Source organism: Sturnus vulgaris, chromosome 27 (genome assembly GCF_052056855.1).
Source record: "Sturnus vulgaris isolate bStuVul1 chromosome 27, bStuVul1.hap1, whole genome shotgun sequence".
In the NCBI taxonomy this organism is placed as follows: Eukaryota; Metazoa; Chordata; class Aves; order Passeriformes; family Sturnidae; genus Sturnus; species Sturnus vulgaris.
The window spans coordinates 3,344,530-3,367,883 of record NC_142269.1 but is presented as its reverse complement, the minus strand read 5'-3'; the positions used below and the strand labels follow the sequence as shown (position 1 = coordinate 3,367,883).

Genomic DNA, 23,354 nt, shown 5'->3' with positions numbered 1-23,354 from the left:
TTGATCCCAATGGAATTCCCAATGATCCCAATGGAATTCTTAATGATCCCAATGGAATTCCCGATGATCCCAATGGAATTCCCAATGATCCCAATGGAATTCCCGATGATCTCAATGGAATTCCCGATGATCCCAATGGAATTCTTAATGATCTCAATGGAATTCCCAATGATCCCAATGGAATTCCTAATGATCCAAATGGAATTCCCGATGATCCCAATGGAATTCCCGATGATCCCAATGGAATTCCTGATGATCCCAATGGAATTCCCAATGATCCCAATGGAATTCCCGATGATCCCAATGGAATTCCCAATGATCTCAATGGAATTCCCCATGATCCCAATGGAATTCTTAATGATCCCAATGGAATTCTTAATGATCCCAATGAAATTCCCAATGATCCCAATGACTGTGAGGGATGGATGGGATTTCCCAGGATATCCAGGATTGATTTTTTTTTCCCGTTTTTCCCAGGTTTTGGATGGGCTGCTGGCCCAGTACGGCACCGTGGAGAGCTGTGAGCAAGGTAGGCAGGGAGAATTCCTGGATTTCGGGAATTCCCTCTGGATTTGGGAATTTCTGCAAGGAATAAAACCCGGATTTTGGGAATTCCTGCCCTGTTACAGTGGGAGGGGGGAATAAAAAACCCTGATCCCTGCCTCTTCTCCCGAATTTCTGATTCCTTTTCCCAAATTCTCAACCTCTTTTCCCGAATCCCTGCCCCTTTTCCCAAATTCCCGGCCCCTTTTCCCAAATCCCTGCTCCTTTTCCCAAATCCCTGATTCCTTTACCCAAATTCCCAACCCCTTTTTCCGAAATCCTGACCTTTTTCTTGAATTCCCTGCCCCTTTCGTCGAATTCCCGGCCCCTTTTCCCCGAATTCCCGGCCCCTTTTCCCGAATTCCCGGCCCCTTTTCCCCGAATTCCCGGCCCCTTTTCCCGAATTCCCGACCCCTTTTCCCAAATCCCCGGCCCCTTTTCCCAAATCCCTGTCCCTTTTCCCAAATTCCCAACCCCTTTTCCCGAATTCCCGACCCCTTTTCCCGAATTCCCGACCCCTTTTCCCGAATCCCCGACCCCTTTTCCCGAATTCCCGTCCCCTTTTTCGGAAATCCTGACCTTTTTCTTGAATTCCCTGCCCCTTTCCTCGAATTCCCGGCCCCTTTCCTCGAATCCCGACCCCTTTTCCCGAATTCCCGGCCCCTTTTCCCGAATCCCCCGCAGTGAACACGGACAGCGAGACCGCCGTGGTGAACGTCACCTACGCCAACCGCGAGCAGACCCGGCAGTGAGTGCCCCGGGACCCCGCAATTCTCCGGGAATTCTCCGGGAATTCCAAAATTCCCTCCCTTCCCCACCAGCCCCGGCATCCCCATCTCCCCAAATCCCAAGATTCCGGCTCAAATCCCTTGGATCTGATCGCTTTTCCTTCCCCTCTGCGCAGAAATTCCGAGTTTTGGGGTTTTCTCGGAAGCTCAGGGGGTAAAACTTGGAATTTTTTTTTTTTTTTAGCTGGGGGATTTCCCGGTGCTCCCAGGATTTTGGGAATTCTGGAAAAGTCAAAAAAAAATTGGGAGAAACATCCAGGGGAGAGCTGGAGATCATTCCCAGCTTTTTTTTTTCTCCTTGGATTCTTTCATCCCTCACTCCGGGGGAATCCTCGGTTCTGACGCTTTTAGGGATTTTTTGGGAGGGAGTTTTTAGGGAATTTTCTTTGCTGGATTTGGAATGTGGAAGAGCAAATCCCTGCTCTGGCTGCCGGCCCCATCTGCAGGCCGGGATCCAAACTGGGAATGCGGAATCCAAACTGGGAATGCGGAATCCAAACTGGGAATGCGGAATCCAAACTGGGAATGCGGAATCCAAACTGGGATTTGGGATCTCGCTCACTCGGCCCTGCCCGCGGGGTCACCCCCAAAACCTCCCCCAAAAAATTCCCAACCCCCTGCTCCAAAAACAGCCCAAAAATCCCCAAAGAAACCTCAAAAAAATCCAAAACTTCCCCAAAAAATTCCCAAAAAAATCCCCAGAAAAACGCCCAAAAAAACCCACCAAAAATAAAAAATAAATCCCAAAACACCGCCAAAAAAATCCGAAAAAATCCCCCAAAAAAATCCTCAAAAAATCTCCCAAAAAACCCCAAAATCCCAAAAATACCCCCCAAAAAAATCCCCCCAAAAACCCCAAAACCCGCCAAAAAATTCCAAAAATTCCCAAAAATTTCCCCGAAAAGTCCCAAAAATTCCCCCTTAAACCCCCAAAAAATCCAAAAAAAATCCCCCCAAAATCCCAAAACTTCTGTTAAAAAAGACCCAAAAAATCCCAAATAAACCCCAAAAATTACCCCAAAAAATCCTCAAAAAAGCCCAAAATTCGCCCCAAAAAACCCCCCAAAAAATCCAAAAAAATTCCCCCAAAATCCCCAAAACCCGCCAAAAAAATCCCCAAAATTCCCCAAAAAACCGCCAAAAAATTCCAAAAAAATCCCAAAAAATCCCAAAAAAACCCAAAAAATCCCCCAAAAAACCGCCAAAAACTCCAAAAAAATCCCAAAAATTCCCCAAAAAAACCCAAAAAATCCCCAAAAAACCCCCCAAAAACCGCCAAAAAAATTTAAAAAAAAATCCCAAAAAATCCCCAAAAATCCCCGAAATTCCGCCGTCCCCAGAGCCATGGTGAAGCTGAACGGGCACCAGCTGGAGAGCCACGCCCTGAAGGTTTCCTACATCCCGGATGAGCAGCCGGGCCCCAAAAACAGCCCCCAAAAAACCTCCAAAAAAAACCCCCCAAAAACCCCAAAAATAAAAAAAAAAAATCCCAAAACACCACAAAAAAAATCCCAAAAATTCCTAAAATAACAGCCAAAAAACCCTCAAAAAAGCCCAATAATTTCCCCCCAAAATGCCCAAAAAATAAAAAAAAATTCCCCAAAAATCCCAAAAACCCGCCAAAAAAATCCCCAAAATTCCCCCCAAAAACCCAAAAAATTCCAAAAAATCCCAAAAATTCCCCCAAAAAACCGCCAAAAAATTCCAAAAAATCCCAAAAATTCCCCCAAAAAACCCCCAAAATCCCCCCCAAAACCGCCAAAAAACTCAAAAAAAAATCCCAAAAAATCCCCAAAAAACCCCCCAAAAACCGCCAAAAAAATTCCAAAAAAATCCCAAAAAATCCCAAAAAAACCCCAAAAAATCCCCCAAACTCCGCCGTCCCCAGAGCCATGGTGAAGCTGAACGGGCACCAGCTGGAGAGCCACGCCCTGAAGGTTTCTACATCCCGACGAGCAGCCGGGCCCCGAGAACGGGCGCAGGGCTGGCCCCGCTGCCCGCGGCTCTGCCCGGCCCGGATCGCCCCTGCCCGCGGGGGGGACCCCCCAAAAACAGCCCCCCCTGGACGTGCCCCTGCGGCTCCTGGTGCCCACCCAGTTCGTGGGGGCCATCATCGCAAGGAGGGGGCCACCATCCGCAACATCACCAAGCAGACGCAGTCCAAGTGAGATTTATTAACCCCGGGGGGGGTTTGGGGTTTTTTTTTGGGGGGGGGGGGGGGATTGGTGGATGAGTGGGAATGGTGGGAAAGGGGGTTTGGGATCGCACTCAGGCGCTCAGAGGAGATTTGGGATGGCTCCCTGCGTGGGAATACCAGGAAAGGGATTTGGGGTGGGATGGGAGCTCTGGGGCAGGGATTTGGGGTGGGATTTGGGGCAGGATTTGGGGCGGGCTGGGAGCTCTGGGGCAGGAATTTTGGGCAGGGATTTGGGGTGGGATTTGGGGCAGGGATTTGGGGCAGGATTTGGGGCGGGATTTGGGGCAGGCTGGGAGCTCTGGGGCAAGGATTTGGGGCGGGATTTTGGGCAGGAATTTGGGGCGGGATTTGGGGCAGGCTGGGAGCTCTGGGGCAGGGATTTTGGGCAGGGATTTGGGGCAGGATTTGGGGCAGGATTTGGGGCAGGCTGGGAGCTCTGGGGCAGGAATTTTGGGCAGGGATTTGGGGCGGGATTTGGGGCAGGATTTGGGGCGGGATTTGGAGCAGGCTGGGAGCTCTGGGGCAGGAATTTTGGGCAGGGATTTGGGGCAGGATTTGGGGCAGGCTGGGAGCTCTGGGGCAGGAATTTTGGGCAGGGATTTGGGGCAGGATTTGGGGCGGGATTTGGAGCAGGCTGGGAGCTCTGGGGCAGGGATTTGGGGCAGGATTTGGGGCAGGGATTTGGGGTGGGATGGGAGCTCTGGGGCAGGAATTTTGGGCAGGGATTGGGGCTGGATTTGGGGCAGGCTGGGAGCTCTGGGGCCCCTCCCAGCCCCTGCCCTGGTTTTAGGATCGACGTGCACCGCAAGGAGAACGCGGGCGCGGCAGAAAAAGCGATCAGCATCCACTCCACGGCCGAGGGCTGCTCGGCCGCCTGCAGGATGATCCTGGACATCATGAACAAGGAGGCCAAGGACACCAAGACGTGAGAATTCCCTGGGATCCCATCCCGGGAATCTTCCCATCCCTCCCATTCCAGGATCTTCTCATCCCAGGGATCCCATCCCCAAATCCTCCCATCCTGGATCCTCCCATCCCTCCCATCCTGGGGATCCCATCCCTCCCATCCTGGGGATCCCATCCCAGATCCTGCAGGAATTTCGGGTTTGGGGGCTCCAAGCGATGGGGTTTGAGCTTCCCCCAGCCCTCTGTGCCTTTCCCAGTTCCCACAATCCCTCCTTTTCTATTTTTCCCTTTTCTCAGCTGCCCTCATCCCTTGTTTTGGGTTTTCCCCCCCCGTTCCCCAGCTGCCATAATCCCTCCTTTGGGGCTTCTCCCTTTTCCCAACTGTCCTTAATCCCTCCTGGGGGGTTTTCTTCCCGTTCCCATTCCCTGTATCTCATTCAATTCCCATTCCCTGTATCTCATTCCATTCTCATTCCCATTATTCCCATTATTCCCATTATTCCCATTATTCCCATCATCCCCATTCCCTGTATCCCATTCCATTCTCATTCTCATTCTCTTTCCCATCCTCATCCCATTCCCATTTTTCCCATTATTGCCATTATTCCCATTTCCATCGTTCCCATCCCATTCCTATCATCCCATTCCCACCATCCCCATTCCCATTTTTCCCACCATTCCCATTTTTCCCACCATTCCCACCCAGGGCTGACGAGGTGCCCCTGAAGATCCTGGCCCACAATAACTTTGTGGGGCGCCTGATCGGCAAAGAGGGCCGGAACCTCAAGAAGGTGGAGCAGGACACGGAGACCAAAATCACCATTTCCTCGTGAGGATCCGGGCTGGGAGGAGGAGGAGGATGGGAATGGGATGGGAATGGGATGGGAATGGGATGGGGATGGGATGGGAATGGGGGCAGAGGTTTTTTAGTCCCCAAAGTTCTCTCGGGAAACCTCGGTGTTGGATTTTCTGTGCTCCCCTCCCCACCCCTTTGGGGTCCCTTTTATGTCCCCTCCCCACCCTTTCGGGGTCTCTTCCTCATTCCTTCCCCACCCATCCCTTTGGGGTCCCTTTTGGGGTCCCCTGTGCCCGCCTTGGTGGCCAGAACTGGGATTTTCCATTTTGGGGAAAGCAGCCAGAACCCCCTGCCACAAACCCCGTCCCTGCCCTGCTGTGTCCCTGTCACCCCTGGCTGTGTCCCTGTCCGTGTCCCCATTCCCCGGGTGTGTCCCTGTCCCTGGCTGTGTCCCTGTCACCCCTGGCTGTGTCCCTGTCCGTGTCCCCATCCCCCGGGTGTGTCCCTGTCCGTGTCCCCATGCCGTGTGGCTGTCCCCGGCTGCAGGAGCTCACCCTGTCCCCATCCCCCGGGTGTGTCCGTGTCCCCTCTGGGTGTGTCCCCATTCCACGGGTGTGTCCATGTCCCTCTGGGTGTGTCTGTGTCCCCTGGGTGTGTCCCCATTACCCGGGTGTATCCGTGTCCCCATGCCGTGTCCATGTCCCCGGGCTGCAGGAGCTCACCCTGTCCGTGTCCCCATCCCCCGGGTGTGTCCCTGTCCGTGTCCCCATGCCGTGTCCGTGTCCCCATGCCGTGTCCGTGTCCCCATGCCGTGTCCGTGTCCCCAGGCTGCAGGAGCTCACCCTGTACAACCCCGAGCGCACCATCACGGTGCGGGGCTGTCCCGAGAGCTGCTGCCGCGCCGAGCAGGAGATCATGAGGAGAGTGCGGGAGGCGTACGAGAACGACGTGGCCGCCATGAGCGTGAGTGCCACGAGCCTGGGGACCCGGAAAACAAACAGGGGGGTCCCGGAAAACGGGGGGGGGTCTCAGAAAACGGGGGGTCCCAGAAAACAAACAGGGGAGATCCCAGAAAACGGGGGATCCTGGAAAACGGGGAGGGGTCTCAGAAAACGGGGGGTCCCAGAAAATGGGGAGGGATCCCAGGAAACAAACAGGGGGGATCCCACAGAACAGGGGGATCCCCTCTTCCCTCTCATCCCTGATTTTGTTTTCCCCCCCCCAGTTACAATCCCGCCTTGTCCCCAATTTTGTTTCCCTTCAGTTCAATCCCCCCCTCATTCCCGATTTTCTTTTCCCGGTTACAATCCCCCCTCATTCCCGATTTTCTTTTCCCGGTTACGATCCCTCATTCCCGATTTTCTTTTCCCGGTTACGATCCCTCATTCCCGATTTTCTTTTCCCAGTTGCAGTCCCACCTGATCCCGGGGTTGAACCTGGCCGCTGTCGGGCTCTTCCCGGCCTCGTCCACGGCGCTGCCGCCGCCCCCCGGCGGCTCCGGGGCTGCTCCCTACAGCTCCTTCCTGGTGAGAGACCCCAATTCCAGCCGGGATGGTCCCAAAAACAAACCTGGCATGGGCAGTGACCCCAACTCCAGCCGGGACATTCCCAATGGAAACCCCTGGGACCCCCAGCAGCTCCCACTGCCAGCGTGGGGACATAACACTGATCCTAAATGGTGACCCTGGCCCCAAATTGTAACATTGACCCCCAAACGGTGACCCTGGCCCCAAACGGTGACCCTGACCCCACACAGTGACCCTGACCCCAAATTTAACACTGATCCTAAATGGTGACCCTGGCCCCAAATTGTAACACTGACCCCCAAACGGTGACCCTGGCCCCAAACGGTGACCCTGGCCCCAAACGGTGACCCTGTCCCCTCACAGTGACCCTGTCCTCTCACAGTGACGCTGTCCCCTCCCCTGTCCCCTCCCCGGTCCCCTCCCCTGTCCCCAGCCCCCCGAGCAGGAGACCGTGCACGTGTTCATCCCGGCGCAGGCGGTCGGGGCCATCATCGGCAAGAAGGGGCAGCACATCAAGCAGCTCTCGCGCTTCGCCAGCGCCTCCATCAAGGTGGGGACGTCCCTCGGTGTCACCCGGCGTCACCCGGTGTCACCCAGTGTGCCTCGGTGTCACCCAGTGTGCCTCGATGTCCCTCAGTGTCCTCAGTGTCCCTCCCATGTCTCCCGATGTCCATCCCGTGTCCCTCAGTGTCCCCCCGTGTCCCGCCATGTCCCCACATGTCCCTCAGTGTCCCCACATGTCCCTCAGTGTCCCCACATGTCGCCGGTGTCCCCGGTATCCCTCAGTGTCCCCGGTGTCCCTCAGTGTCCCCACATGTTCCCCGGTGTCCCCCGGTGTCCCTCAGTGTCCCCCCGTGTCCCCCCGTGTCCCCCCGTGTCCCTCAGTGTCCCCTATGTCCCCCCGTGTCCCTCAGTGTCCCTCAGTGTCCCCCATGTCCCTCAGTGTCCCTCAGTGTCCCCCATGTCCCTCAGCGTCCCCTATGTCCCCCCATGTCCCCGGTGTCCCCCCCATGTCCCTCAGTGTCCCTCGGTGTCCCCCCCATGTCCCATGTCCCCCCGGTGTCCCTCAGTGTCCCCACATGTCCCCGGTGTCCCTCAGTGTCCCCGGTGTCCCTCAGTGTCCCCCCCATGTCCCCCCGGTGTCCCCGGTGTCCCTCAGTGTCCCCTCATGTCCCCGGTGTCCCCCCCATGTCCCCCCGGTGTCCCCGGTGTCCCTCAGTGTCCCCACATGTCCCCCGGTGTCCCCCCGTGTCCCTCAGTGTCCCCCCGTGTCCCCACATGTCCCCCCGGTGTCCCCGGTGTACCCCCATGCCCCGGTGTCCCCCCCATGTCCCCCCGGTGTCCCCGGTGTCCCTCAGTGTCCCCGGTGTCCCTCAGTGTCCCCGGTGTCCCCCATGTCCCCCCGGTGTCCCCGGTGTCCCTCAGTGTCCCCGGTGTCCCCGGTGTCCCTCAGTGTCCCCGGTGTCCCCCCCCATGTCCCCCCGGTGTCCCCGGTGTCCCTCAGTGTCCCTCAGTGTCCCCCATGTCCCTCAGCGTCCCCTATGTCCCCCCATGTCCCCGGTGTCCCTCAGTGTCCCCCCGTGTCCCCCCATGTCCCCGGTGTCCCCCCCATGTCCCCCCAGTGTCCCCCCGGTGTCCCCGGTGTCCCTCAGTGTCCCCGGTGTCCCTCAGTGTCCCTCGGTGTCCCCCCCATGTCCCCCCGGTGTCCCCGGTGTCCCTCAGTGTCCCCGGTGTCCCTCAGTGTCCCCGGTGTCCCTCAGTGTCCCCGGTGTCCCCGGTGTCCCTCAGTGTCGCTGCCGTTGCAGATCGCCCCCCCGGACTCTCCGGACTCCAAGGTGCGCACGGTTGTGATCACCGGCCCGCCCGAGGCGCAGTTCAAGGTTGTCCCTCTGCTGTCACCTCCCGGGGGAGACCCCGATTCCAGCCCCGACCCCCGGCTGGGCACCCCCGGACGGGCACCCCCGGACTGGGCACCCCCGGACGGGGCGGCCAAACGGGTTTGGAATTCCCAGGAATTTACGGGATGATGGCCCAGCCCAAACCTGGCCGGGGATTTTTGGGATGGGACATTCCCGGCTCCCTGCTCCCAGGGGCTGAGCGGGTTTGGGATTCCAAAGAGCTGGGATATTATGGGATGGTGGCCCAGCCGAAATTCAGGGATGGGGTTTGGGGTGGGACATCTCTCCAGGCTCAGGGCAGGATTTATGGGATGTTACCCCACCCAAATTCCCAAATTTGGGGCTGGGTTTTGGGGTGGGACATTCCCAACTCTCCATCCCCTCTCCAGGCTCAGGGCAGGATTTATAGGAAACCCTATCCCAGATCCAGATCTGGATTTTGGGGTGGGACGTTCCCAACTCCCCATCCCCTGTGCAGGCTCAGGGCAGGATTTATGGGATGTTACCCCACCCAAATTCCCAGTTTTGGGTCTGGATTTTGGGGTGGGACATTCCCAACTCCCCGTTCCCTCTCCAGGCTCAGGGCAGGATTTATGGGAAGCTGAAGGAGGAGAATTTCTTCGGGCCCAAGGAGGAGGTGAAGCTGGAGACGCACATCCGAGTGCCGGCCTCGGCCGCCGGCCGCGTCATCGGCAAGGGCGGCAAGACCGTGAGTGGGAGCGGCCACGGGATTCCCGGGAAAAGGGGCGGGATTCCCGGGAAAAGGGGCGGGATTCCCGGGAAAAATCCGGGATTCCTGGGAAAACATCCGGGATTCCTGGGAAAAGGGATGGAATTCCCAGGAAAAGGGATGGAATTCTCTGGGGAAAGGGCCAGGACTCCCAGGAAAAGGGCAGGGACTCCCAGGAAAAGGGCCGGAATTCTCCAGGAAAAGGGCCGGGATTCTCCAGGAAAAGGGACGGGATTCTCCAGGAAAAGGGCCGGGATTCCCGGGAAAAGGGCCGGGATTCCCGGGAAAAGCAGCCGCATTCCCGGGCCCTGTCCCCAGGTGAACGAGCTGCAGAACCTGACGGCCGCCGAGGTCGTGGTGCCGCGGGAACAAACCCCGGACGAGAACGAGCAGGTGATCGTCAAAATCATCGGGCACTTCTACGCCAGCCAGGTACGGCCTGGGGGGGCCAGGTGTGCCCCAGGTGTGCTCCGGGGGGGGCCAGGTGTGCTCCGGGGGGGGGCCAGGTGTGCTCCAGGTGTGCTCCAGGGGGGGTCTGGGGTCTCCAGGATTCTCTGGAGGGCTCCAGATGTTCTCCAGGTGTGCTCCAGGTGTTCTGAGGAGTTCCCTACAGGTGCTCCAGGGGTTCTGGGGGATTCCCTGGAGGTGGTCCGGGGGTGCTCCAGGTGTTTTCCAGGGATTCTCCGGGGCTGTGCTGCTCACACCGCACACTTTCAGTCGTTATCCCACAAATCCCATCCGTTATTCCCAGGAAAATCACAGGGCCAGGAGCTGGATTTGGGTGGGAATGTGGAACACGAGGGGCTGGGAAATGGGGATGGGATCACAGCATTCCAGGAATTCCTGAACTGAATCCAGGGATTCCTGAACTGACTCCAGGCATTCCCAGACTGACTCCAGGGGTTCCCAGACTGAATCCAGGCATTCCCAGACTGGCTCCAGGCATTCCCAGACTGAGTCCAGGCATTCCCAGACTGAGTCCAGGCATTCCCAGACTGACTCCAGGGATTCCTGAACTGACTCCAGGCATTCCCGGCTGTCATTCCCAGATGGCGCAGCGCAAGATCCGTGACATCCTGGCGCAGGTGAAGCAGCAGCACCAGAAGGGCCAGAGCCAATCCCGGAGGAAATAGGGACACCCCCCCCCCCGGATCCCAAATCCCGGGAAAACGGGGACACGGCACGGCCAGGCCGGGCTCCGAGTGCCTGGGAACGAAACCAGCAACAGCAGGGGATCGGGAATGCCGGGAATGGAGATCGGGAATGCCGGGAATGGAGACTGGGAATGCCGGGAATGGAGAACGGGAATGCCGGGAATGGAGAACGGGAATGCTGGGAATGGAGATCGGGAATGCCGGGAATGGAGACTGGGAATGGAGAACGGGAATGCCGGGAATGGAGAACGGGAATGCTGGGAATGGAGATCGGGAATGCTGGGAATGGAGATCGGGAATGGAGATCGGGAATGCCGGGAATGGAGATCGGGAATGGAGATCGGGAATGCCGGGAATGGAGAACGGGAATGCCGGGAATGGAGAACGGGAATGGAGAACGGGAATGGAGACTGGGAATGCTGGGAATGGACTGGGATCAGGAATGATGTAAATGGAGATTGGGAATGGACAGGGATCAGGAATGTTGATTGGGAATCATTTCCACAGGGATCGGGAATGCCAGGAATGCACAGGGATGGGGAATGGAAATTGGGAATGCTGGGAATGGAGACTGGGAATGCTGGGAATGGACAGGGGTCAGGAATGATGGGAATGGAGATTGGGAATGGACTGGGATCAGGAATGTTGATTGGGAATCACTTCCACAGGGATCAGGAATGCCAGGAATGCACAGGGATTGGGAATGGAAATTGGGAATGCTGGGAATGGAGACTGGGAATGGACAGGGATGAAGAATGGAGAGGGATCAGGAATAATTTCCACAGGGATGGGGAATGGATATTGGGAATGCTGGGGATGGAGATTGGGAATGGACTGGGATCAGGAATGGACTGGGATCAGGAATAATTAATTTCTACAGGGATCAGGAATAATTTCCACAGGGATGAGGAATTTCATCCCCCAGCAAGATTGGGAATTCCATTGGGGATTCCATTGGGAATTCCATTGGGGATTCCATTGGGGATTCCATTGGGAATTCCATTGGGGATTCCATTGGGAATTCCATTGGGGATTCCATTGGGGATTCCATTGGGGATTCCATTGGGGATTCCATTGGGGATTCCATTGGGGATTCCATTGGGGATTCCATTGGGAATCTCATCCCCCAGCAAGATTGGGAATTGCTGATTCCTGGCATTCCTGGGGGGGGGTGGGTTTGGAAAGGATTTTGGGATTTGGGGAATATTTGAGGAATATTTTGGGAATATTTGGGGAAGGATCCGAAGCTGCCACCAGGGCAAGGGCTGGGCTCCGGGAATTCCAGCCCCAAAAATGGGAATTTTCCAGGGTTTCCCCCCACCCAAAAAAAAAAAAAAGGGAAGGGAAGGCTGGGAAAGGAAAACTGGGATGGATTTGGAGAGGGGGGTGGTGGAAGAAAAAACTGGGAATGGGGAAAAAACGGGAATTTGGGAGAGAAAAGGGAAAGTTTGGGATGGGTTTGGAGAGGCAGGAATGGCAGGATGGAAAGCTGGGACGTAAAAAAAAAAAAAAAAAAAAAAAAAGTGGGAATTTGGGAAAAGAAGCAAAATTGGGATGAATCCAGAGGGAGATGGGAAGAGTCCAAGGTGAGGTTGAAAAGTGGGAATTTGGGATAAAAAAAAAAACAAACCAGAATTGGGATGAATTTTGAGATGGGAATGATGGGAGGAAACTTGGGAAGTTCCTCCAGTTTTTGGGGTTTTTTTAGGATTTGGAAAAATTGGGAATTCGGGACAAACCCGGCCCTGGTGCTTTTCCCGTTCCCAGCAGGGAATTCTGGGGGAAAATCCTCCAAAAAAAAAAAAAAAAGAGAAAAAAAAAACAAAAAACAAAAAACCTCTTGGAACAGCAGGAAAAGCAGCTTTAGGGAAAAGGAATTTCCTGGAATTCCGCCGCTCCAGGGAATTAAAAAAAAAAAAATTAAAAAAAAAAAAAATCCCCCGGGAATGACAAAAAAAAAAAAAAAATCACAAAAAAAAAGCTGAAAAAAAGTTCAAAAAAAGCTACCTCAGGTGTGATTACCTCAGCTAGGGAATATTCTGATTTTTGGGTTGTTTTCACTTTATTTTGGGGTTTTGGGGTTTTGTTTTTTGTTTTTTGTTTTTTTGGTTTTTCGGGGGCTTTTCGCTGATATTTTATATAAGAGGTGCTAACGGGGAAGATTTTATTTTTTTAATGAAAAAGAAAAAAAAAAGAGAATTAAATTTTTTTTCTTTTTTTAATTTTTTTGGTTTTTGTTTTTAATGGAAGAATCCAGGCGTTCTGGACTTAGTGGAAAAGATGGCAGCAGCTTCCTTGTTTTGGATATTTTCATGGAATTTTGGGGCCCCTTTCCCAACCACTTGAGGAATTTCAGCTCTCAGGCTGAAAAAATAAAATAAAATAAAATAAAATAAAATAAAATACAACAAAATAAAATACAACAAAATAAAATACAACAAAATAAAATAAAATAAAATACAACAAAATAAAATAAAATAAAATAAAATAAAATAAAATAAAATAAAATAAAATACAACAAAATAAAATAAAATAAAATACAATAAAATTTAAAAATCCGGGAAAATTCCAACTTTGGTTTTCCCAGCGGGAAAAACTTGAATTTTTTTCCTTTTCATATTTTTTTTTTTAAATTCTTTTTTTTTTTAATTTTTAATTTTTTTTCCGGGGATTTCAAAGGGTAAAAAACAAACCCGAACCCGGGATTTTCCCAATCGGATCCGACCAAATCCGTGGATTTTTGGGAATTTTTCCACCCCTGGGCAGCGTTTTCTATGCAAATTGGGGTTTAAAAAAAAAGATTTTTTTGGTGCTGGTTTTATTTTCATACTCTCAGAAGCCATAAAGAGATTTTTTTTTTTTTTTTTCTATATTTGATAAAAAATTCCTAAAGATCCCGGAATTCCAGGGGGGTGGTGTCGATCCATCTTCTCCACTATGGTGCTGTGAAATTTAAAATAAAAAATAAAAAATAAAAAATAAAAAATAAAAAATAAATAAACCGCAAAAAAAAAAAATATTTTAAAAAGAGAGGGTTTTTTTTTTTTTTGCCTCCGTTTTATTGAGGGGGAAAAAAAATTAAAGGAAGAAATTAATTTTTTAAAAATTAATTTTAAAAAGAAGGAAAAAATAATTAAAAAAAAAAAAAGGGAAAATAATTTTTAAAAAAGGAAAAAAAATAGTTTTAAAAAAGGAGAAAAATAATTTTAAAAAAGGAAAAATAATTTTTAAAAGGACAAAAAAATAATTTTAAAAAAGGAAAAAATAATTTTTTTAAAAAAGAAAACATTTATTAAAAACGGGAAAAAATAATTTTTAAAATAAAAAAAATCTTAAAAACACTAAAAATAAATTTTTAAAATGGAGGAGGAGAGAGAGAGAAATTAATTAATGAATTCCTTCATTAAGTGGGAGCCAATTTTTATTCCCTACAAACGCACAGGGAGGAGGGAGAGGAGAATTCCCGAATTCCCTCTCCCTGCTCCAGAACCTCCACAGGGTGATTGTTCTTCCTGAAATCCCTTTTTTTTTTTTTTTTTTTTGGCTCAAATCCCATTTTTTGGTGAAATCCCAATTTATTTATTTTTTTTTTTAGTGAAATCCCAGTTTTTCTGCTAAAATCCCTTTTTAATTTATTTTTTTAATAATTTGGATTAAATCCCATTTCCCCCGTTTTTTCTCGGCCGTGTGGAAAAATAAAAAAAATTAATTTTGGATCCAATTAAAAAAAAAAACAAAAAAAACCCCAAACCCGATCCCAGAAAAGCCAAATCTGGTCCCATCACCCCCTGGCTCCTCCCCATCCCCAATTTTTGGGATTGGGGAATTTGGGATCCCCCCCTCGGGCAGGGGTGGGGAGCTCTGAGCTTTAATTCCCAAAAAATTTTGGGGTGAAAGGAGCCGGATTTGGGGGGGGAGGGGCGTTTTCCCGGTTTTCCTTGGAATTTTAATTTTTTTTTTTTTTTTTGGATACTTGAAACTCCCATTCCCAGCAAACCCAAACCCCAAACTTTTCCCATCCCAGCGCTAAAAAAAAAAAACTAAAAAAAAAAAAAAAAACGGGAATAACAATTCCCAAATCCCATTTTTTAGGATCTCTGGGGAGATCTCGAGCTGAAATTCCAACAATTCAGGGAATCTTTGGTGCTTTTCCCAAACTTCTCCCATTCCTGGATCCCGTAGGGAAATCGGATTTATTTGAATTTAATCGAATTTATTTGGATTTAATTGGATTGAATCGAATGGAATTTTTTATTGAACTGAATCCAAGAGATTTGTGGGAATGAAGAGACCTCGGAGCATCTCTGGAAAAAGCTGGAAAATCCTGGGGGGGGCAGGAATTTGGGAGAGAGGCCTGGAATGGAAAAAAAAAAAACAACGAAAAAAAAATTCCCAAGAACTGCAAGAAAATGGGAATGAGACGGATCCAGACTGGGATGGAAAAACTGGGAAAAATTCCCAAAAAAACCGGCAGGAAAATGGGAATGAGACGGATCCAGACTGGGATGGAAAAAATGGAAAAATTCCCAAAAAAACCAGCAGGAAAATGGGAATGAGACGGATCCAGACTGGAAAAAAAAATCAGGAAAAATTCCCAGCCCCGCAGGAGCTCCTCCTTCTGTTCCCTCTGTGCCAAAAAAATTCCGGGAAAAGCGAAATTTATGGAAAAGCAGAAATTCAGGGATGAGCGGCGCCGGCAGCTCCGGGGGTTTTTTATTCCAGTGGGAATAATTTGGGAATAACTTGGGGAATTTCCCCCCTTTTCCAGGAACAAGGAAGGGAGAGATCCTGGAATTTCCTTGGGAATAAGCAGAGGAAATTTCGGGATGGAAAAGGAATTTTTGGGAAGCTGGGAGGGGCAGAGCCTTTCCCTTTCCCCGTGCCTCAGTTTCCCCGCGTTGGGAATTTCGGGATTCTCTGGGATGAGCCGTGGGGAAAAATTGGATTTAACGGGATCGGAGCCTCCTTCCATCGCCCAGCTGGAAAAACGGGAAAAAAAAGGATCCCAAATCCCAAATCCCAGCGGATTTTTCTTCTCTTCCAAGCTCTGAGGCCTCCCTGGAATTCCCTGGATTTGGATGAAGGGCGTGGAACGGATTCCTGGAATCCAAGCCGAGGAAAAAATATCGGGAAAGGAATCCCCTCCCCGCTGGAATTTCCGTTTCTTGGGAATTCCACGGGATTTGGGGGTTGGGTTGATTTTTTTTTTTTTTTAAGGGCAGAAAAAAAGGAAAAATTCCCACCCCCCCAAAAAAAAAGAGGAAAAGAAAAAGCAGGAAAAGCTCAGCAGGGCCTGGAAGAAAACAAAAAAAACACAAAAAAACCCCAAAAACCAAAAAACAAAACAAAAAAACCCAACCAACCAACCAAAAAAAAAAAAAAAAAAGGATTTTTTGGAATTCTCAGCTCTGAGTTTTTGGGGTTTTTTGGGAATTTTGGGGATTTCAGACTCCTAGGAAATCGCTCTGGAACGGGATTTGCTCCCAAACTTTTTCCTTAATTTAATTCCCTTGGTTTTCCCTCCCTTCCCCCTGCTGCTCCACCCAACTTTTTTTTTTTGGGATATTGTGGGAATTTTCCCCGAAAATCGTGGATTTCTTTTTTTTTTTCTTTATTTTGCATCGATTTCCTTGGCTCCTTCCCAATCCCATATTTTTTCTTTCCTGTCGCCGTTCGTTTTGTCCGGGTGGAATCTCCGGGATCCCAGGATTTGCTCCTGGGATGGATCCCGGCATCCCCAGGAAGTTTTTCCCGGGATTTTGGTTCTGGATTCGCTCCGGGAGCGGCGGCGCTGGAGCTTGGCTGGAATTTTCCCTGCGGATCCTGGGACTCGACCTTGGAAAATCCAATCCGGCCTGGAATTCCCTTGGGAATTCCCACAAGGAGGAGAAATCCCCCATTCCTGACCCAGCTTTTATTGGGATTTTATCCCAGGTTTGTCTCGTGGATGAGATTCCGGAGGTTCTTCCATCCTGGAATTTTTTTCCCTGGTTTTTTGGGGTTTTTTTTTTTTTGGGATCACACACCTGGAACAACCTCAGAGCCGCCGGGATCCTCCCGCTGGAGACGGAATTTTGGGATCGCCCCGAGGACGAAGAGGAGGAGGAAGAGGAGCCGTGGGAAAGCTCTGGAACATTCCAGGCTGGGAGAATTCCCAAGAATCTCCTGGAAAATTCTGGCTGAGCCCAGCGCCCGCTCGATCCCGGCTCTTTATCCACGGGCGGAATTCCCGGAGGGTTTTTGGGGTTTTTTTTTTGTGGGATCGGAATTCCCAGGAGCTCTTGGATGTTCTTCCCAAAATCATGGAAGTGTTTGAGCCGGGCTGGGACGTTCTGCTGGAATTTGGGAATTCTCTGATGGACCCCGTTGGGTTTGGGAAGATCTCCTGGACTGTGAGGATTTGGGATGGTCCAACAGAACCCGGGGAAGATTTCTGGGATGGTTTCCTGGATCCCGGCATTGGGATGGGTTTTGGGATCCTGGGAATGGGATGAATTTTTGGGATCCCAGCATTGGGATCATTTTTCGGGGAGGGAATTTTCAGGGCAGGAAGAGCTGATCCAGAGCAGGGAACGCCTCTCCCACGGCTGATCCCGGGAAATCCACGGGATTGAGCGGAGCCGGGCGGGAATTCATCCCTTAAAAATCCACGATCGGCCCCAAATCCCGTTGGCTCTTCCGGCAGCACCTCGGGATCCAGAATTCCTTGGAATTCCGGGAGGAAACTCAGCCATAACCCACGACACCTCCTGGGAAGAGGGACTGAAATCCCAGGAAGCGGGAGGGAATTCCCAGAATCCGGAATGCGCAGCAGCCACGGAGCCGGGAATGATCCAGGAATGATCCCAGGAAAGATCCAGGAATGATCCCAGCAATGATCCCAACAATGATCCCGGGAATGATCCCATGAATGATCCCGGGAATGATCCCAGCAATGATCCAGGAATGATCCAGGAATGATCCCGGGAATGATCCAGGAATGATCCCGGGAATGATCCCAGGAAAGATCCAGGAATGATCCCAGGAATGATCCAGGAATGATCCCAGCAATGATCCCGGGAATGATCCCGGGAATGATCCAGGAATGATCCCAGGAATGATCCCGGGAATGATCCAGGAATGATCCCAAGAATGATCCAGGAATGATCCCAGCAATGATCCCGGGAATGATCCAGGAATGATCCCAGCAATGATCCAGGAATGATCCCGGGAATGATCCAGGAATGATCCAGGAATGATCCCGGAATTATCCAGGAATGATCCCAGCAATGATCCAGGAATGATCCCGGGAATGATCCCGGGAATCCTCATCCAGACCCAATCCCGATTTTTTTAATCTACCTCTTAGCCATAGGTGACTCTAGGTAGGGGCGACTCCCCGGGTGTAGTTTTAAGGAGAAAAAGAAAATTAAATAAAAAAAAATAAAAAATAAAAAAATTAATAAAGGTTTTTTTTAAAAAAAAAAAGTTTAGGAAAAAAAAAGTAAAAAAAAAAAAAAAAGAAAAAAGAAAAAAAAAAAGAAAAAGTTTTAAAATTTACACTTTTTCCAAAGAAAAATGTTGGTAAAAAAAATAAAATAGGATTTAAAAAAAAAAATTAGGATTTATGGGATTGCTTTCCTTGAGGAAAGTGGTTTTTGAGTCCTTGGAAGCTCCAGACCTCACCAGTCCCAGATTTGGGCTGCAACTGATTTTTTTTTTTTTTAATTTTAATTTTTATTTTTAATATTCGATTTCCTTTTTTTTTTTTTTTTTTTCTATTTTTCCAATGGTTTTGGGGTTTTTTTTGGGGGGGTGATGGCAGCAGGGGGGGGAGGGCGGATGGAGCTGAATTTTGGGAGCATCCAAAGGTGCGGCTTTTCCAGGGAAATTCAGGCTCTTCAGGTAAAAATTGAGATTTCTGGGATGTGGTTTTGCCTCTTTTTTTTTTGTTTTCACCTTTTTTTTTCCCCCTTTACCTCTCCTGATCCACGTCCTTCCCTTTTCCCGGGATTTGGGATGGATGTGAGTCCCGTTCCGATTCCAGGGAGGAGGATTTCCTTTTTTTTGATTATTATTATTATTATTTTTATTTTATTTTATTTTTTGCCACAAATCGCTTTATTTCCACTGTTTCGTTGTGAAAAATAAAAGAGAAAAAAAAAAAAAAACAGAGAAGCAAAAAAAAAAAACATAAAATTTGCGTTCGTGTGGATTTATTTATGGGATTGGGGAAAAGGGGGGAAAATGAGGAATTGGGGGGAGAAAAAATAGAGGGGAAATCTAAAATTCAAATTTAAAAGGAAAGAGGAAGAGAGGAAAAATAGGAAAATAAATGGGGGGAAAGGGAAAATTAAAGGGAAAAGGGGGAGGAAGAAATAAAGGGAAGAGAGGAAAAAACGGGAGGAAGAGAAAAATTAAAGGGAGAAATGGGAATAAGAAATTGAGAGGAAAAAATAGAGGGAAAAAGAGAAATAATGGAGGTAATAAAGGGAAAAGGAAAAATAAATGGGAAATTAGGGAATAGAGGGGGAAATGGAAGAGAAATAAAGGGAAATAGAGGAAAAAACTTTTTAAAATGGGAAATAGAGGAAAAAATAAAGGGGAAAGGGGGAATGGAGGATAAATAGGAAAATAAATAAGAGCTAAAGGAGAAAAAAGGAATAAAGGGAAAAGGGGGGGAAGGAATTGAAGGGAGAGCAGAGGAAAAAATCAAAATATGGGGAAAAGTTAAAGGAGAAATAGAAAAATAAATAAAGGGAAAATAGAAATATAAAATAGGGAAATGGAGTGGGGAAAGGGGAAATAAATGAGGAATAGAGAAATAAAAGGGGAAGAAAGAAGGGGGAATAGAGGAAAAACTGATGAATGAATGGAAAATGGAGTGGGAAAGAAATAAAGTGGGAAATAGAGGAAAACAGAGAAAGAAAGGGGGGAAAATAAAGAGGAATAAAGGCAGAAATAAGTAAAAAAATCCCAAATTCAAAGTGGAATTCAGAGCGCCGGGCACGACGCTGCCAAGGGCGGAGCTCGGTGCTGTCCCAGAGGGGGGAACGGCGCCGGTTCTGGGATTTGGGGGGGGATTTTAGGGCCGGGAATGTCCCGAAATTCCCGAAATTCCCGGAATTCCCGGAATTCCCGGGAGCGGCGCCGGGACTATTTCCCGCGGGCGGAGGGATAGGGTGGGCGCGCGGCGCCTCCCGGTACACCCAGCGGTCCCATGGTGTAATGGTTAGCACTCTGGACTTTGAATCCAGCGATCCGAGTTCAAATCTCGGTGGGACCTCGCGTTTCTTTTTGCCCTCCCCGCCGTCCCGGGCCCGAGCAGAGAAAAGGAAAGAAGCGGAGGAGGTTGAGAAGCGGCGGGGGAAGCACCGGGAGCGCCGGGCCCGCACCGGGAGCGCCGGGCCCGCACCGGGAACGCCGAGCTCCATTTTGTGCGTGGGCGCCGGCGCCTCACGGCGCATGCGCGGGGGGAAGGCGGAGGATGGAAGCCGGAGGGCGCTCTCCGGTATCCGCCGCTGATTGGCTGAGAACGATGTCACTCTGGAAACCGCGTGTTTCTATTGGCTCTCCGCGCGCTTCGCCCCGCCTTCCACCAGCGCGGCCCGGAGCCCGCCGGGGAGAATCGCGGTCTCCGTTTTCTATGGTTGATTGGCTGTTCGGTCTCTCACTCTCATAATCTCGTATCTTTATTGCCTCAGAGCCTTCTTTGCATCGCATCCTCCTTCAGCAATGCTAAACCCCCCGGGGAGGGTTCGTCATCGTTGATTGACAGCAGCAGTAGCCAATCTCGAATATCGCGTTTCTATTTGCCTTCAACCTCGCTTTGTACCGCCTCCCACTTCACAGTCCGTTTTCCTCGGGACCGCCTTGGCGCTCTCCGTTCTCCACGGCTGATTGGCTGAGCGGGCTGTCACTCTTCCAATCCCGCGTTTCTATTGGCCGAGAGCTGTCTTTGCCCCGCCCTCCCCCTCAGCCGTTCGCAGCCCTCATGGCGGGTTCGAGCCCTCACGACGCTGAGGGGCCGCTCCGGCCGTGCCCTAAGCCGCTGTAGGGCCGCCATTGTCCCGAATCCCCAACGAGGCGGCTTAGCCGGCTCTGACGCACGATCCCAGCCCTTTAACATCGATTACCGGGGCAATCCCCTCCGGCCGCGGCCCGGTTCTCACCCCGGATTAGGGGCAGATCAGGCCCCGCTAGAGCCGATGGCCTCAAGGCCATGACACGAATATTGTTTTTTTTAAAAAAATCTAAATAGCCTGAAATTGCTTTGGAGCGGTGGCCAGGCGAAGAAGCTGTGCCGAAATTAATTATGGAGCTTCTCGCATTCAGCTCCATCAGCCCCACCTAAAAAAACAACAAAACTCCATGAAAAAAATTGGATTCTGCACTCCCAAAAATCCCCCAGTAGAACCATCGAAAACACCACCAAAAAGCAGAATTCCACCCCACTGTGCACCCAAGTTTTAAACAAAAGTATTTTAAGTTGGAGCATGAACATAATACATCGGTCACAAGCCGACACTGGGACTGTGAGCTGCTCCTCACAACTTTTATTTGCTTTTAAAGCAAATTAAAAGTGGCTTTTAATTGCTACTGCAGCTGTAGCAAATAAAGGCCAGTTTAGAGGGAAAATAACTCCTGTAAATTCTATTTTTTTGAGAGCATTTCCTGCAAGAAACAGAGGCCGTGGCGGTGCTGGCGGGTTTATTGAGCATCTGCGAGAAAGAACAAAACCACCTCGATTTTGGATATTTTGGGGGTCTGGGGAGAGCAGGGAGGGGGGTTCTGGCTGCAGGGGAGTTGGGGGGACTCCCTGCTTGAAGAAAATTCTCTTTTTTTTTTCCGTCTTGCCCTCCTGTTTTTAGAAGTTTGCCTTGTGTGAGCAGAGATCCAGCAGGCAGGAAAACGCTGCTCCAGCTGCGATCCAGGGGGATTTCCTTGGATTTCAATTGGTCTGGGAGAAGAGGAAAAGAGGGACAGGGTTGTTCCTCTGGGGTGGGGACAGCCCACGGCAAGGACAGCGTCCTGAAGGACTCCAAAATTCAAATTATTGCTGCTTCTCCTGTGGGATCGATGGTCCTGGAGCGGTTTTGGGGGAGAGTTTTCTCCCCAGATGAAGCTGGAATAAATTTTTTAAAAAGCAAAACGACTCCAAACAGCAAATCCTGCCGAATTCAGGAGCTGGCTGTGCTCCGGGGGGTTTTTTTGTGTCTATTTAATTAGGATAAATTAAATTTATCCTAAAAAAAATACCCTTGGGATCAGGTTTGTAGCGCTCCAGGTGACAGCAGCTGATTTTCCAGGGGTTTTCCAGAGGAGGAAGCGAGAGGAGGAGGAGGAGGTGGGGTGGTGGTGGCGGCATCCCCGTCCTTCCCGAGCTGATCCCAGGGGGAATCCCGAGGGAAGGGAATCCCGAGGGAAGGGAATCCCGAGGGAAGGGAATCCCGGGATCTTTGGGATAAGGAGAACAAAGCTCAGACCCCGCGGCACGCTCGGGGCAGGTGGGAATGCCGGCCCCGGGGTGCTCGGAGTTTCCACCATCCCCCGCTTGCTCAGGCTGCTAAAAATGCAGAAGTTTTGCTTTTTTCTGTTTTCTTTTTCCTTTTTCGCTCGTGGGAAAGCGAAGCTCAGCTGCGAGCCCGGCCGCAGCGGGGGGGGGGTGGGGTTGGTTTTGGTTCGGTTTTTTTTTTGGTTTTTTTTGTTTTTTTCCTCTCTTCTTTTTCTCCTTCTGCTGCCGTCTAAGTGCTCTAGGGTTCGGTGGGGCTGGAGGGGGAGCCGACAGTCCTGGGGTGGGCACGGGGCTCAGCTGATGGTGCAGCCTCCCTTCTCCTTGAAGGGGTTCTTGTCCTCGGGCACGCCCTTGAGCAGCGGGTCCTCGCCCGCCATGGACTCGATGTACTCCTTGATCTCCTTGCCCGTCTTGGAGACCTGAGGGGGACACGGTGAGGGCTTGGGATCCGTGCGGGACGGGATCCACACCCCCTGGAAACACCTGTGTGATGGGAGAGGGGAATATCCCGCCAGGATGGGGCTCCCAAACCGCTCCCGGGGCACCTAAACCATCCCTGGGGCACCTAAACCATCCCTGGGGCACCTAAAACCATCCCTGGGGCACCTAAAACCATCCCTGGGGCACCTAAACCATCCCTGGGGCACCCAAACCATCCTTAGGGCGTGCAAAAACCATCCCTAGGGCATCCCAAACCATCCCTGGGGCAACCAAACCATCCCTGGGGTGAGCCAAAGCACCCCTGGGGCACTCAAAACCATCCCTGGGGCATCCCAAACCACCCCTAGGGCACCTAAACCATCCCTGGGGCACCCAAAACCATCCCTGGGGCACTCAAAACATCCCTGGGGCACCTAAACCATCCCTGGGGCACCCAAACCACCCCTGGGGCACCTAAACCATCCCTGGGGCAACCAAAACCGTCCCTGGGGCACCTAAACCATCCCTAGGGCAACCAAAACCATCCCTGGGGCACCTAAACCGTCCCTGGGGCACCCAGAGCACCATGAAGGAAAGTGCCCGGGTGCCGCGGGTGCCGTGAGGAGCTCAGGGCAGCGCTCACCATCTGCCTCTCGTTCTTCACCTCCTTCTTCAGCTGGTCCAGCTCCATCTTGAGCAGCTCCTTCTCCGTCATGTCCTGAGCCATCCTGCCCTGGAGCTGAGGGTGGTTTTTGGGATTATTGCTGGGAGCCCCCCCAGTGTCCCCCAGCAGAGTCCGGGAACGTCTCCCCAGCTTTTCCGAGGAATTCAACCCATCCCAGTTTCCATTTCCTCCAGGATTTCACAGCGCGGCTCCCCCCGTGTTCGCACACCCCTGGAAG

The 23,354-nt window shown here is 51.0% G+C and overlaps 2 protein-coding genes and 1 non-coding gene across 3 annotated transcripts in view; 2 read left to right on the top strand and 1 right to left on the bottom strand.

Moving 5' to 3' along the window:
• The window catches only part of IGF2BP1 (insulin like growth factor 2 mRNA binding protein 1), a 22,062-nt gene extending 7,459 nt beyond the window's left edge, over window positions 1–14,603 (top strand). The window contains 15 exon segments of the mRNA XM_088179472.1: window positions 478–529; window positions 1,228–1,291; window positions 1,396–1,456; window positions 2,532–2,744; window positions 3,285–3,444; window positions 3,447–3,495; window positions 4,319–4,453; window positions 5,141–5,263; window positions 6,058–6,193; window positions 6,637–6,756; window positions 7,190–7,306; window positions 8,562–8,636; window positions 9,232–9,363; window positions 9,703–9,816; window positions 10,434–14,603. Coding sequence (XP_088035598.1) covers window positions 478–529; window positions 1,228–1,291; window positions 1,396–1,456; window positions 2,532–2,744; window positions 3,285–3,444; window positions 3,447–3,495; window positions 4,319–4,453; window positions 5,141–5,263; window positions 6,058–6,193; window positions 6,637–6,756; window positions 7,190–7,306; window positions 8,562–8,636; window positions 9,232–9,363; window positions 9,703–9,816; window positions 10,434–10,517 — 1,635 coding nt within the window. The 3' untranslated portion in view covers window positions 10,518–14,603.
• A 5,128-nt stretch (window positions 14,604–19,731) lies between these two features.
• TRNAQ-UUG (transfer RNA glutamine (anticodon UUG)) lies at window positions 19,732–19,803 on the top strand. Its single transcript has one exon. It is a non-coding gene; the product is annotated as a tRNA-Gln (tRNA).
• Window positions 19,804–21,210: 1,407 nt separating this feature from the next.
• On the bottom strand, window positions 21,211–23,354 carry GNGT2 (G protein subunit gamma transducin 2). The gene is made up of 2 exons (XM_014889419.2): window positions 23,096–23,354; window positions 21,211–22,451 (listed from the first exon to the last, which is right to left on the bottom strand). The coding sequence occupies exons 1-2, from the start codon at window positions 23,177–23,179 to the stop codon at window positions 22,326–22,328; spliced, it is 210 nt and encodes a 69-aa protein (XP_014744905.1). The 5' UTR covers window positions 23,180–23,354; the 3' UTR covers window positions 21,211–22,325.